The following is a 15,969-nucleotide window of genomic DNA, read 5'->3' as shown; positions in this document are numbered from 1 at the left end:
AACTTTGTAATATATACTATATTGTTTAATCTTTAGAAATTATTAATTGTGAGGCAATGAGAAGGGGGCAATTACTTTTTTTCACAGCACTATAAAAATTTTATATTAATAGCATATAAATTCTTACTTTTTTACTATGTAGTCCGTAAGAGGTTAAATTTTTTCCACATAATAACACCTTTTCTCTTATGTTTTGGAACAGCACTGGTCATGGCGGCTGTTAAGTACATGTTCTCGTTTGAATTGATACATGTGGTTTAAAACATACCAGCTGTTTCCTTTTCAAGCGCCTTCTGGGCATAATTTTGCAGGCACTCTGGATCTCAACATTAAAATCAGTTCATATTGTAACAATATTTAACCCCCATACAAAAATGTAGACTTTACATATACAGTATATTTTGCTTTAAAGATGCAATATAAAGTTACACATTATTTGTAGAGAAACTGCAGTGATTTTTCTGCATAAACCAACAATAAACTATACGCGCCAACATAGTACCACCCTGAATAATGCAGTCTGTTTTTTTATTTTTCCATAAAACCATGTCGTAAAGTTTAACTTTATCCAGACACAATAGTTGGTCAACATCAAATGCATTTTTTTTCTTTTTTATTGAGTACAAGTTGTATAAACAGCATGACAGATCGCCCTGTAGGCCTAATCTAGTCTACTATTACAGAAAAAAGTACAATGCATAAAAAATGGGTACCCGTTTTTACATGGCATATGATTTGTCCCAGGGTCCTGCGTACCGATGTAGCAATGCAAAAAAACGAATAAATAAATAGAAAAATAATTTAATGCTATTGGTTGATTTGTTGCACCTGTGCCCACACAATTCCACAGCAAAAAAAAAAAATCCCGGAGCAAAAGTTCAAATTCAAAATAGATTTTAAGAGTTAGTGTTGTTGTTTGTCTTGTATGTGTAGTTTATAAGTCTATTATACCATATCCATGGCTAGAAAATGGCACCGGCGGTCATGGCGGAGTGATGGGGTTGTGCGAGGGCATTTGGCTGTAGATGTGTGTTTGTGGATGAGTACCAGGGATAGCTGGATAAAAACGATGGTGCCGTGGTGTTGGGGGGTCCTGTAACCTGGTCTGCATTTGAGTCTCCGTCTGCTGGAGCTGCATTTTGTGGAAAACCCCACGAGGCGGTGTGCTGGGTAGGAGATGCAGGTGGAGAATCACCTGAACCGACGTGCTGATCGGGTGGAATCTCCCCGTTTTTCCACAACTTCTTGAACTTAGAGCGGCGGTTCTGAAACCAGATTTTCACCTGGAGGGAGGCAGAGTATAAAAGAACATGTAAGTTGCAAAACACCACATGATTATTTAGATATTGTCTGTTGGCATTTAAACCCAATAGTAATGGAAATCATTTAAAATGCCATTTAAAAAGCTTTTTTGGTTAGATTATGATATTTTTTTTTACTATTTATTACAAAAACTATTTATTATTGCTATTATAATGAGCTAAATTATAATGTATGAAACTGAGTGTTTCAATTAAATGCTTATTTTACCACTTGCAACAATTAAATGTATGCCAAAAATGTAACTGTAAATATACTATACTAAAAAATCACATAAAACTTTTTTAAGCAATGCCATATAATACTGTGTTTTTTTTTGTTTCCTAAGGATTTCAATGTATAATATTTGCTGTATTTTCTGTTTTTAATGTGATTTTAAAGGTGTTTCCAATCCAATTTGGTTAAATATGGTTAAAATATATAAAAACAAAAATATTTATATAAATATTAATGTTGCAAGAAAATAACTTAAGCGTCTTTTTCACACCATTTGTCAGCCTGTATAATAAAACAGGTAGGTAATAATTATTTGGTCAAAGAAATAATTGTTGTAAGTGTAATTTTTCTTCTATATAGTTTGTTTTCCTCTTTTTAACCTGATACAGTTTTAGCCTGTTTGAGCTTAATTCACTTTTGTCGCTGCCACCATCACCACCTCCGATCGGGAGGCACCACGTGCAGAAAGCCATGCACTGCCATCCATGATCAGCCACCCCCTGTGAAGGCACCCTGACCAGTCAGCAGAGGCCACACTTGCACCAGCAGCAAGAAACCCTGTTTGAGACATTGACCCCCCCCCCCCCCCCTCCCCCAAGGAATAAAGCCAATTGTGTGTATGTGTAGGCGCCTGGCCGGCTGATAGCAGAGCTGTGATTCGAACTTAAGAGCTTGAGCTTTTTTATTAGGAGATTGAGCTTTGGATGGCAGTGCATGGCTCTCTGTTTGTGGTGCCTGACAGCCTCGGCTCTCGGAGGTGGTGATGGTGGCAGCGGCAAAAGAGAATTTAGCTCCAACGGGCCACAACTGTATCGGGTTGAAAAGGGATCTTGGCAGTGATGGACTAGCATGTTCTACTGAGGACCTGAGTATAAACTTTTGGATGCTTTTGTAAAGGTTCCAAATAGACTATATTTGTTGGAAAGTGAAAAATTATTTCTCAACTTTAACGCAAAGACATCAAGAATAAAGAAGGCAGTGTCATTGTACCACCAACAAATATGGGTAAAGAATCATTATCTTTAAAGGGCTTTCAAAGAACATAAGCAACATTGTTCCCAATAATTACATTTACTTGAGCCTAAGTGACCCATTTATTTAGGTGGGAAATGATCAATTAATTAAAAGTGGCAACAACAACAAAACAGAAATTTGGATTGATGGTTAATTAAAACGATTTAAGTAATATGGAAATGTGAAAGAATGTATTAACGTGGACCTGAGTCTGTGTGAGGCCCAGTGAGGCAGCGAGCTCAGCACGTTCCGGTAGTGCGAGATACTGTGTCTTCTGGAACCGACGCTGAAGAGCTGCCAACTGGAAGCTTGAGTAGATGGTTCGTGGTTTCCGGACTTTCTTTGGCTTGCCATTCACCATGCGCACCTCTGGCTCGCTCTCATCTTTCTCTGAACCAAAGAAAGCCATAAAATTTTGATAAATGTATATATACACATACATAAGTTATATATCCTGTGTATATGTAGTGGTTGGAACCGCTCTAAAAGATATAGACAAAGTGTCCTTGGTTTAGGAAGGAAATCTGAAAAGGGTTCCGCTATTAAAGAAACTTGCCTTCCAGAATTTTTCCAACCTTCATTTATTCCAGCAGTACACTGCAATTACTCACCAAATGTTAGATTTTCTTCATAAGAGAGAGGTTAGAAAGCTTTGTGTTTAATTAATGTCATTATAGAATATTTTGGTTTAGGTTAATTTCATACATTTGTATAATGTAAATCTACTTTACTATACTATAGCATACTATAGTCTAGTGCTTCTACATATTTCAAAATAAGCCTTAACTAAAATGACTCCTTAAACTTTAGATTTTTCTCCTAGCTTTTTGTTCTTAAGAATTTAAAATCTGCTATTTTCTGATTTAGAATGCTCTTAATAACTCATGGATCTTGTTTCTAAGTTTCCTTACAGACAGCTGAAAATCTTTAGATTTTCCTTCTTTTGTTCATTATTTTTATTCTTTTCCAAGAAATGAAAAAAATAAATAAGGAAATTAAAGTGAGTAAGGTATAGATGCATGTGGCTGGGGTGGCACTCTCAAGCTAGAAAAGCATAATTAAACACTGGTACATTGGTACTGGTAATTAAACTTTGGTACATTTCAAAGTGATTACCCATTTCTTCCTTTATTTCTTGTTTTTTTTCCCCTTTCTTCCTTTCTTAAAGTATTATCTTCATTCTTTCACAAATATGATACACTCAAATTCTCTAAAATCTCCCTAACTTACCTTACCTACCTACATATCTACCTATGCTGCAGGTATTCCCTGAACATTATATGTTTATCCATGCTGGAATGATGCTGAGAGGTTGGAAATCTTTTGATATTCCTTTCATATATTTCTTTTGGTAGTTCACCGAAACTTTTCCCCTAAATAGTTTGCATGTGAAACAAACAGTTGGAAAGTCCTATATTTTCCTATAGTTTTCCAACCCCCATCCCCCTGAAAATAAAGAACAAAAAACAGGGTTTTATGATACAAATTCCAGTCACTGAGGTGGTATCATTCCTTTTGTTACAGGAACATAATGAAACGCTGTTGTTACTTAGGCTGCGGTCTGTTCAAAACTGATCAGCCCCACCAAGGGGACTTTGAAGTGGGACCGCCCGTTGCAGCCATTTTTTAGGAATAGAAATTTTAAGGCCCTTTGTGAGGCCCTTTAACTGGAAGTAAACTACTTTTTGTTTTTCCTTTTTTTTTTCAGTAAATACATTCTTATAACAAGGAACAAAAGTGGTTTTGTATCTACGTTTGAGGCTTAGTATTCCAACACTTTTGTGACAGAGCCACACATACATTTAGAATTTACTGTACATTTACCCTCTAACAAATAGCATCTCCTATTACTACAAGCCTAAAAAACAAAACAACTTTAATCAGGTCAGTTCTCTTTGTGGAATTAAATTGTATCCGATATACAAACATGAAATTACCTAAGTGCCTAAGTTCTTTTGAGTGCCCTCAGGGTGGTCCACCCAAATGCTGAAATGGCATAAACTTAAAATACTACTGCAAAAATAAATAAACACAATAAAATGGGGAAATAATTTTATGGTTCCTTTAGGAACAAAAACAAACCTGCTTAGTACCTTTCCTGACAGGATAGTCAAAGCGTACACTGTTCTGGTCTTACTGAGTTTGACAATTCACTTATATGACTTTGCTTTGTGTTCTCAGAAAGATATTTTGGAAATCTTTGGATTTCCTTTATTTATTTTATCTTTTCCATTTGGAAGAATTAAAATTGTTCTTTTTCATCTTTTTTATGTCTAGAGGTCTTTTTTAATTTGCATAATTTCTAACTCTAGCACTTTGGATTTTACATTTTTCATTTTCTTTCATTTTTAATCTTTTAAATTACAGAACAATACGTCTAAAAAACTTGGATTTGTATTTTCCTCATTGTTTATAAATGTAATTCATTAAATTAGAACATTAAGACAGTACACTGTAGTTAATTGCATTACTTTATTGCTTTTTAAGAGGTCAAATATCTATGAATTTTTTGCCTTTTTTACTTTACCTAAAGGAGATTGTCCACTACAAATACATACATATATATTGCATTTTTACTAAATGCAATAATGACTTGAAATTTGGATTTTCTTTCATACATTTGCCTCTTGTCCTCTTTATTATAATTTTTTTGCAATATTTTGGGAAACTTTATGGGAAATTTTATTATTAGTCTTAAGGCAGTATTGCTTAACTGAATTATGCATGTTTTATACAAAAACATATAGCCAATCTAACACATTTTACCCTCAGTGTATATTTTACCCTGTTGAGTTGTGTTTATTTTATATTGAAAATGTTTGAGATTAATGCACATTAAAAACTATGCCTGGCTAAGTTTGATAATATTAAGTTTTTTTCTAGTATTTTTTCCTAAAACGTGATGGTAGCAAGTAGCACTAACATTTTATTTTACATTTAAAAATAATGAAAAGTGGTAAAATGAAGTTTAGAGTGATGTTAGGCTGCATAAAGCACATTCAATCATTTTGTTGTCACAATAAACTTTAAAAAAGAAAAAGGTTTATAAGAAAGACATGAATGGTACTTTTTTTTCTAGCATCAGTCTATCAGAACTTTTGCTGACATCTATAAGACAGTATACTGTGCGTGTGGGATCTGATCCTATGACGCATATACTGATGGCACGGGTGCGCACCAGCTGTTTACCTGGCTCAGTCGGAGTTGGAGAGGTTGATCCGGGTCCATACCCCCCATAAGCTCCGTATGAAGATCCAAAGCCCATATCGTAGGATTTGGGACTGTAGGGTCCCCCACTGACCCCTCCAGCAATGGGGTATGAGTAGGAGGCTAGCTGTGCGTAAGCGGCAGTACTTGCGCAGTTTGCGCTCTGTGGGACGCTGTAAAAGCTGCTGTCGGTAACACTAGACACCGGCAGTGTGGGAGAGTCTTGGGATTTATGCATCGAGCCGAAGTTACTGGAGGTTAGATGTGTAGTGTGCATTTCCGAACCCAGGCTATCCAGAACCGCCGTCATCTCTCCAACCTTCCTGTGTTAACGCAGCGCACTGTGCGCACTATTTCCTCCAGAGTATTTAGATGATCCGACTTCTTCTATAGCCTACTTCTGCTCTTGCTGGTTTAGTAATGAATGTCTGAGCATGTAAAGATCACCAGAGTCCTCCACTGAAGATCACTGAAGTGCAATCATACACTGCTGATGGAGAACTTGCGCTCTGGGGCTTCCTCAGTGCGCGCCTGCTTGTGGGCGGGGATATTTTAAAGGGCGTTACCATAATACTGGGCCAATCAAATTCATTTGTTGTCAATTTACTTTACACCTTTCTTGTACCTACACTTATTGATCATTTTATCAGGTAGACCTATAATATCACAATCACACTGATGTAAAATGTAATTGTCCTATTTTCCATTTACACTGCAAATTTGGGCGGCACGGTGGCTTAGCGGGTAGCACTGTCGGGGTTCGCACTGGGTTCGATCCCCAGGTTGGGCGGTCCGGGTCCTTTCTGTGCGGAGTTTGCATGTTCTCCCCGTGTCCGCGTGGGTTTCCTCCGGAAGCTCCGGTTTCCTCCCACAGTCCAAAAACATGCCACCAGGCTAATTGGAAACACTGAATTGTCCTATAGATACTTAGCTGCTAGATGCACAAACCAGTGCATTGTAGTGCCGGTCCCAAGCCCGGATCAAATAGGGAGGGTTGTGTCAGGAAGGGCATCCGGCGTAAAAATTTTGCCAAATCAATGCGGATCATGATCTGCTGAGAGCCGACCCCGCAACCGGACGGGACAAAGGCTGAGGGAGAAGAAGACTGTTGTTGCAAATTTATCATACATTATTATACATATTATATTTACATTTTCTGCATTTATCAAACGCTTTTATCCAAAGTGACTTACAGTACTGTGACAGTATATTGTCTAAGAAACTGAGAGTTAAGGACCTTGCTCAAGGGCCCAACAGTGGTAACCTGGCAGTGATGAAGCTTGAACCAGTGACCTTTCAATTACTAGTCCAGTACCTTAACCCTTGTGTGGTGTTTGGGTCTGTGGGACCCGTTTTCATTGTTTACCAAAGCAGACAGGCAGAGACAGACAGAGGGAAACAGACAGACAGGCAGAGACAGACAGGAAGGCAGGCGGTCAGAGAGAGAGAGACAGACATACAGAGAGACATACTGATACAGAGAGAAACAGACAGACAGACAGACAGACAGAGACACAGACAGACAGAGACACAGACGTGTTGTATGAACAGACTGTGTTTAATAGGACTGATGTGTAGACTGATATAGTTACAGTATCTGTTCAGGCTGGTATTTCCTACACTGACAAATGTTTTACATTTCTTAAGTTTGTTTCATTTCGATTTGTTTAAAGTAAACACGTTTTTCCAGCCATATTGTGATATTGATTTTTCATTTCTTATATTTTATCACAACAAACGGATGGCAATGTTACTTATAAATATGATCCAACATAAGAAAATAGTAAATGTTAACCAAATATGCTGTCTTTATTGCTTCTAAACATCTTAAAGTAAAAATCTGATATTTTGTTTGTTAAAAAAGATATGGCTGTATTGATTTAAAAACACAATAATGCGGTGGGTCCACCAGACCCACACACATTGGCTGAGTAACAAAACTATGAACACCACAAAAGGGTTAACCTCTAGACTACAACTGCCCCAAAACGGTTGTTCACGTTGCACAAAGTCACATCTTCACACATCAACCTTTGATGCAAAAGCTATCTGAATGACAGCCATGATGAGAATGTTAACTTTTTTAGCTGATCATGTAGAGTATTATAAGACTGGTGCTTGTTCAGTATTATTACTGTACTAAGACTGTACCTTTGGGCACTCAGACACAATTCTATTCCTGTTACTGAGTGTTGTCACTTGTTTGTGTTGGACAATTCCTTCACCTGTATGCAAATAGTCTTAATGTGTTACCAGTTTTTACTGCCACCCTCTTCTACCAAGTTCTAAATACATACAAAAGACAAAAATGCTATATCTTCTGTAATATGATACTATATTAGCTGTAGCTGTAAGTTTTGTTAAGTTTTAATTACAAGCTTTTGTATATTTGCATTGTAAGTATTTTACAAAAACGATGAAAACGTTTAACATTAGTACTGTAATCTGTAATAGCCTGCATGTATAATGAATGTATATCATTTAGAGCTGTTTTTGCATTTTTCTACTCCAAATTTATCACTGTCTTTAAAACTAAAAACAATAATGTTTGGCATACTTTATAATAAATTACATCATGTGCACATGTACTGTAAAATAAATTACTATTTATTTTAATTTTGTCACATATTTAAATAACTTTAGGTCAGCTGAACTTCTGTAGAAACAATGTTCATTAAATACAAAGTACATGAAACTCTGAGGAGGACAGTACAGGTCAAAAACCCAAACTGTTAAATTATGCTAAGAAATAATTGGTCTGGGTGGTAGAATGTAATCCAAGAACCATTAAAAACAGGTCTGCTACTAATTAAATGCTGCTAAACAAAGATTTAACTGTACACAATTAATCAAGCTTTACAGTTTTTGCCTGATCTAACAGGATTCTTGTTCTTCACTAATGGCTACACAACATTTTGTAAAATATAAAGACTTTTATTGCCACAAACGGGTAGCCAACTTATTTTTATTGATAATCATTTTCAAAAGGAATATCCAACAGGCTCATGCTATATACTGTATATATATACTGTATATATACAGTACAGGCCAAAAGTTTGGACACACCAGCCAAAAGTTTGGACACACCTTCTCTTCAATGTTTTTTCTTGATTATTTTTATTTTCTACATTGTAGATTAATACTGAAGACATCCAAACTATGAAGAATTATGTAGTGAACCAAAAAGTGTTAAACAAACCAGAATATGTTTTATATTTTACCAACTCTACCTCTGCACAACACAACTGATGGTCTCAAACACATTAAAAAAGCAACAAATTCCAAAAATTAACTCTAGACAAGGCACAAACATTCATTGAAAACCATTCCAGGTGGAAACCTAATAAAGCTGGTTGAGAAAATTTCAAAGAGTGTGCAAATCTGTCATTAAAGCAAAAGATGGCTACTTTGAAGAATCTAAAATATAAAACATATTCTGGTTTGTTTAACACTTTTTTGTTTACTACATAATTCCATATGTGTTCCTTCATAGTTTGGATGTCTTTAGTATTAATCTACAATGTAGAAAATTTAAAAAAATTAAGAAAAACCACAGGAATGAGAAGGTGTGTCCAAACTTTTGGCCTGTACTGTATATATATACAGTGTATCACAAAAGTGAGTACACCCCTCACATTTCTGCAGATATTTAAGTATATCTTTTCATGGGACAACACTGACAAAATGACACTTTGACACAATGAAAAGTAGTCTGTGTGCAGCTTATATAACAGTGTAAATTTATTCTTCCCTCAAAATAACTCAATATACAGCCATTAATGTCTAAACCACCAGCAACAAAAGTGAGTACACCCCTAAGAGACTACACCCCTAAATGTCCAAATTGAGCACTGCTTGTCATTTTCCCTCCAAAATGTCATGTGACTCGTTAGTGTTACTAGGTCTCAGGTGTGCATAGGGAGCAGGTGTGTTCAATTTAGTAGTACAGCTCTCACACTCTCTCATACTGGTCACTGAAAGTTCCAACATGGCACCTCATGGCAAAGAACTCTCTGAGGATCCTAAAAGACGAATTGTTGCGCTACATGAAGATGGCCAAGGCTACAAGAAGATTGCCAACACCCTGAAACTGAGCTTCAGCACAGTGGCCAAGATCATCCAGCGTTTTAAAAGAGCAGGGTCCACTCAGAACAGACCTTGCGTTGGTCGTCCAAAGAAGCTGAGTGCACGTGCTCAGCGTCACATCCAACTGCTGTCTTTGAAAGATAGGCGCAGGAGTGCTGTCAGCATTGCTGCAGAGATTGAAAAGGTGGGGGGTCAGTCTGTCAGTGCTCAGACCATATGCCGCACACTACATCAAATTGGTCTGCATGGCTGTCACCCCAGAAGGAAGCCTCTTCTGAAGTCTCTACACAAGAAAGCCCGCAAGCAGTTTGCTGAAGACATGTCAACAAAGGACATGGATTACTGGAACCATGTCCTATGGTCTGATGAGACCAAGATTAATTTGTTTGGTTCAGATGGTCTCAAGCATGTGTGGCGGCAATCAGGTGAGGAGTACAAAGATAAGTGTGTCATGCCTACAGTCAAGCATGGTGGTGGGAATGCCATGGTCTGGGGCTGCATGAGTGCAGCAGGTGTTGGGGAGTTACATTTCATTGAGGGACACATGAACTCCAATATGTACTGTGAAATACTGAAGCAGAGCATGATCCCCTCCCTCCGGAAACTGGGTCGCAGGGCAGTGTTCCAGCATGATAATGACCCCAAACACACCTCTAAGACGACCACTGCTTTATTGAAGAGGCTGAGGGTAAAGGTGATGGACTGGCCAAGCATGTCTCCAGACCTAAACCCAATAGAACATCTTTGGGGCATCCTCAAGCGGAAGCTGGAGGAGCGCAAAGTCTCGAATATCCGCCAGCTCCGTGATGTCGTCATGGAGGAGTGGAAAAGCATTCCAGTGGCAACCTGTGAAGCTCTGGTAAACTCCATGCCCAGGAGAGTTAAGGCAGTTCTGGGAAATAATGGTGGCCACACAAAATATTGACACTTCAGGAACTTTCACTAAGGGGTGTACTCACTTTTGTTGCCGATGGTTTAGACATTAATGGCTGTATATTGAGTTATTTTGAGGGAAGAATAAATTTACACTGTTATATAAGCTGCACACAGACTACTTTTCATTGTGTCAAAGTGTCATTTTGTCAGTGTTGTCCCATGAAAAGATATACTTAAATATCTGCAGAAATGTGAGGGGTGTACTCACTTTTGTGATACACTGTATATATATATATATATATATATATATATATATATATATATATATATATATATATATATATATAGCATGAGCCTGTTGGATATTCCTTTTGAAAATGATTATGACAATAAAAGTCTTTATATTTTACAAAATGTTGTGTAGCCATTAGTGAAGAACAAGAATCCTGTTAGATCAGGCAAAAACTGTAAAGCTTGATTAATTGTGTACAGTTAAATCTTTGTTATATATATACCGATCAGCCATAACATTAAAACCACCTCCTTGTTTCTACACTCACTGTCCATTTTATCAGCTCCACTCACCATATAGAAGCACTTTGTAGTTCTACAATTACTGACTGTAGTCCATCTGTTTCTCTGCATACTTTGTTAGCCCCTCTTCATGCGGTTCTTTAATGGTCAGGACCCCCACAGGACCACTACAGAGAAGGTATTATTTGGGTGGTGGATCGTTTTCAGCTCTGCAGTGACACTGACATGGTGGTGGTGTGTTAGTGTGTGTTGTGCTGGTATGAGTGGATCAGACACGGCAGTGCTGCTGAAGTTTTAAATACCGTGTCTACTCACTGTCCACTCTATTAGACACTCCTACCTAGTTGGTCCACCTTGTAGATGCAAAGTCAGAGACGATCATCTATTGCTGCTTTTTGAGTTGGTCATCTGCTAGACCTTCATCAGTGGTCACAGGACGCTGCCCATGGTGCACTGTTGGCTGGATATTTTTGGTTGGTGGACTAGTCCAGCAGTGACAGTGAGGTGTTTAAAAACTTCATCAGCAATGCTGTGTCCACTCATACCAGCACAACACACACTAACACACCACCACCATGTCAGTGTCACTGAGAATGATCCACCACCTAAATAATACCTGCTCTGTGGTGGTCCTGGGAGTCCTGACCATTGAAGAACAGCATGAAAGGGGGCTAACAAAGCATGCAGAGTAACAGATGAACTACTGTAAATGTGCTATTTACAGTTGATGCTTCTATGTTTAAAAGTCGTAATTTAAGCAGGAAAGAAAAGTAAACTCCATATAAATTTCTCATAAATGTAATATTTAGTTTTGCTTGCTGTCTCTCAAAAAACATACAGACAGACCTGCTACTATAAAATACATTAAAGTGTGAATGAATAAGTGAATTAATGGGTTTACTGAATGCAAATGTAGTGCCTTTGATGGACTGGCATCTTGTCTAGGGTGTAATTCTGTCTTAATGACAGAATCAAATGCTGCTAAAACAAAGATTTACTGTTCAAGGTTTATAGTAACATGTACAATAATCCCCTGTGCCAAAATCTGCACCTTAAAGCTCAGCTGAAGTTTGTTGCTAATCACAAAATGAAAAGTATCTGAGGGACAGTTTTGTGGTCAGATGAAACAAAGACTGAGCTACTTGGCCACAATGACTAGACTCTAGTGACTAGAGGTATGTTTAAAAAGATACATCTACACTCACTTTCAAGCATGCTGGTTCTGGTACTATATGCTGGGACTGTTTTACTGCCAGTGAAAATGTGCATTAAAAAGTAAACAAAATTCTAAAAACTAAAAATGACCTAAAATCCTTAAATCTTGGATGCAATTGTTTGTTTGATTGTTTATTAGGATTTTAACGTCATGTTTTACACTTTGGTTACATTCATGACAGGAACGTTAGTTACTCATTACACAAGGTTCATCAGTTCACAAGGTTATATCAAACACAGTCATGGACAATTTAGTATCTCTATTTCACTTCACTTGAATGTCTCTGGACTGTGGGAGGAAACCGGAGCACCCGGAGTAAACCTACGCAGACACGGGGAGAACATGCAAACTCCACACACCTGGGGATCAAACCTAGGACCTTCTTGCTGTGAGGCAACAGTGCTACCCACTTAGCCACCGTGCCGCCCCTGTTTTCAGCATTGTAATTACAATTCAGGGGTTATAGCCTAGGCAGCTTTTCGGGAAGTGGAAATAAAGGGAACATTAGGATGAGAGGTGTTTTGGTTTTTTACGTTTCAAAACCTAAACTGTTCGTAATTTCAACTGTACTTTTCGTAATTAAAAAAAATCTCTGTGTGGTTCAGTGGTTAAGCCTCTGTACTTTTAATCTAAGAGGTGTGTGGGTGGCACACATTTAATGCGCTAGCCCACAAACACTGAGATCTCAAGCTCTGAAGTTTGAGTCTAAACTGTGCTATCAACCAGTTGGCCAGGCATCAAAGATATACAATAAGCTGTATCTGAGGGAGGGTGATCAACTGGGTTCCTCAATGCTGCTGTAAATGTGACTTGTGCTGGCTGTTTGTGGTGACTGTACGATAGGTTGGGGAAATTACGGAGCAGCAGAGCATGGCGCACCGTACACAGAGACTCAATGGAAAGAAGCAGTCGGCAGGGAGTGCATGATAGTCTGCGGCTCTTCTCGACCAGGGCAGTAGTAGTGCGAGCTGCGAAGGAATTACCATCTGGGAGTTGGAAGGAATTAGTTTAGGAAAAAAAGGGGGCAATACACAGAAAAAAAGTGTAATTTCTGGGTCGTCCCAGCTTCCACTGTTTAGGCGTATCTTTGTGTTTGTCAAATGCCTGAATGTAAATGTCTAAATGTAAATAAAATGTTTAATTTACCTAAACAAATAAGAGAAAAAAGACTAATGAACTAAGGAAAAAACACTTCTAACTGTGCTAAAACTCTAATCATCTGGCACAATTACAGTTTGTATTGTCCTTTTAAAACATTGTATTATTATTATTCTTTACAATGAAAATACCAGATACCAGCATATCCACTTCATGGAAGACTATTGCTTACCGTGTGCCCGTATGTGTGTGTGCCCATAAACACCTACACAATGCCCAGTGTTTACGCCCATACACAAAAACAGGCTTCTGAATGAAACCAGCACAGACCACCAACAGAGCATAAATCCAATTGATGCAAGCAGTAACTGTCCGGTAACAAACAGAGTATGACGCACATTTTTGTTTCTAGTGTTGCTCTGTAAGTCACCCTAACCAAATCACTATACAATCTCTTATTTGTTTTTAAACATTTAATAAAGAGAGGATTTGCTGTAGATTTGTGAACAAAAAATACACTAAATGAAAAAAGGATGTAGACACCGCTTTTAATTATTAAGTTTAGATACTGTATTTCAGTCTTATTCTTATAACAGGTGACACGATAAGACAAGATAAAAGAAAATATGTGCTTCTAACTTTGTGGCAGCAATTTAGGCAAGGCCCTTTAAGAATTATCTATAAAGACATGATTTGACAAGCTTTAAAAAAAAGCTTCAGGGATCTTCAAAATTTTTCCGCACTTTTGCACTCTATTTATTAAGAATTGTACATTCCAAAGCATTTATCCCAGCATCGTACCAACTTTTAATGCCATCAGCAAAAAAATTTTTCGGTTGAGCATGTAGCCACTGATGCACCGCTGCTTTCACATCATCACATGAAAATCTTCTTCCCCTTAATGCTTCTTTGAGCGTCTAAAAAGGTGGAAATCAGATGGAGCTAAATCCAGACTATAAGCTCTCTCTTAGTCTCTCAGACACCAATTACTACTCCTCCCGCCCTCACCGTTTTCAACCAAAATATAAAAGTGCGGAAACTTTTTGAAGGTCCCTCGTATAGTAAATCCTGACCATTACCCCATTATCAATTTGTGATAATAAACAATGTTGATTGTTTAAGTTTAGTGCCTGATTCAACACATTTTTTGACACTAATAGCTACACAATTTCACATTTTGTGAAATATGGAGACCACAAAGAGGACGGCAACTTAATATTTCCGACAATCATTTTCAAATGGGATATCCAACAAGCTAGAATAGAAAATAATGTCTTTATTTGTCATATTTACATATACAGACGTACAGTACAACAAAATTCTTTCTTCGCATATCCCAGCTTGTTTGGGAGCTGGGGTCAGAGTTCAGGGTCAGCCATCGTACTGCACCTCTGGAGCAGAGACGGTTAAGTGCCTTGCTCAAGAGCCCAACAGTGTCTGCATGGCAGTGCTGAGATTCAAACTCTCAACCTTTCAGTTGATAGCCCAAAGCTCTACCCACTAGGCTACGACTGTCCCTAAAGCTCACTTTAAATATAGTACAGTTTAGTAAATGTAACGTATTGCAAATGTTAAAATGTTTTGATGTTTAAAAGTCTGCATTTTAAGCAGGAAAGAGAAGGCAACTCCATATACATTTTTGATCAATGTAATATTTTGTTTGGCTTACTATCTGCCAAAAACTTGCAGAAGAACCTGGTTTGAATGAATGAGTGAATGAATGGGCTCACTTAATGTAAATGAGGTGCCTTGAAAGGGACTGGCATCTTGTCTAGGGTGTAATTTTGTCTTAATGCCAGTGTTTCATGGTGAAGCAGGATCATCAGGATGAAGCAGTTACTAAATACGAATAAATGAATAAATTTGTCCCGCTCATTAAAACCCAGTTCAGTCTTAGATAGTCTTTAGAGAACAGCTACTCACTCCCTAGTACATTATCTACACCAATCAACCATAACATTAAAACCACCTCCTTGTTTCTACACTCACTGTCCATTTTATCAGCTCCACTTACCATATAGAAGCACTTTGTAGTTCTACAATTTCTGACTGTAGCCCATCTGTTTCTCTACATGCTTTTTTAGCCCCCTTTCATGCTGTTCTTCAATGGTCAGGACTCTCGCAGGACCACTACAGAGCAGATATTATTTAGGTGGTGGATCATTCTTAGCACTGCAGTGACACTGACATGGTGGTGGTGTGTTAGTGTGTGTTGTGCTGGTATGAGTGGATCAGAGTTTTTAAACACCTCACTGTCACTGCTGGACTGGGAATAGTCCACCAACCAAAAATATCCAGCCAACAGCGCCCTGTAGGCAGCATGCTGTGACCACTGATGAAGATCTCAAAGATGACCGACTCAAACAGCAGCAATAGATGAGCGATCGTCTCTGACTTTACAT

At 37.9% G+C, this 15,969-nt stretch overlaps 1 protein-coding gene across 1 annotated transcript; it reads right to left on the bottom strand.

Moving 5' to 3' along the window:
- Window positions 1–671: 671 nt before the first annotated feature.
- On the bottom strand, window positions 672–6,070 carry dlx2b (distal-less homeobox 2b). Its single transcript, XM_063010426.1, has 3 exons — window positions 5,740–6,070; window positions 2,756–2,940; window positions 672–1,283 (listed from the first exon to the last, which is right to left on the bottom strand). The coding sequence occupies exons 1-3, from the start codon at window positions 6,065–6,067 to the stop codon at window positions 963–965; spliced, it is 834 nt and encodes a 277-aa protein (XP_062866496.1). The 5' UTR covers window positions 6,068–6,070; the 3' UTR covers window positions 672–962.
- Between the last annotated feature and the right edge of the window lie 9,899 nt (window positions 6,071–15,969).

This window comes from Trichomycterus rosablanca, chromosome 15 (assembly GCF_030014385.1).
Source record: "Trichomycterus rosablanca isolate fTriRos1 chromosome 15, fTriRos1.hap1, whole genome shotgun sequence".
NCBI lineage: Eukaryota > Metazoa > Chordata > Actinopteri > Siluriformes > Trichomycteridae > Trichomycterus > Trichomycterus rosablanca.
The sequence above is the reverse complement of the archived record's forward strand: the minus strand, read 5'-3'. Positions and strand labels throughout refer to the sequence as shown.

Coding starts and splice junctions, on each gene's coding strand:
- dlx2b (XM_063010426.1), bottom strand. CDS start 6,067: ATGACGGCGGTTCTGGATAGCCTGGGTTCGGAAATGCACACTACACAT. Junction 2,941..5,739: donor TCCAACTCCGACTGAGCCAG/GTAAACAGCTGG, acceptor TCTTTGGTTCAG/AGAAAGATGAGAGCGAGCCA. Junction 1,284..2,755: donor TGGGCCTCACACAGACTCAG/GTCCACGTTAAT, acceptor GCCTCCCTCCAG/GTGAAAATCTGGTTTCAGAA.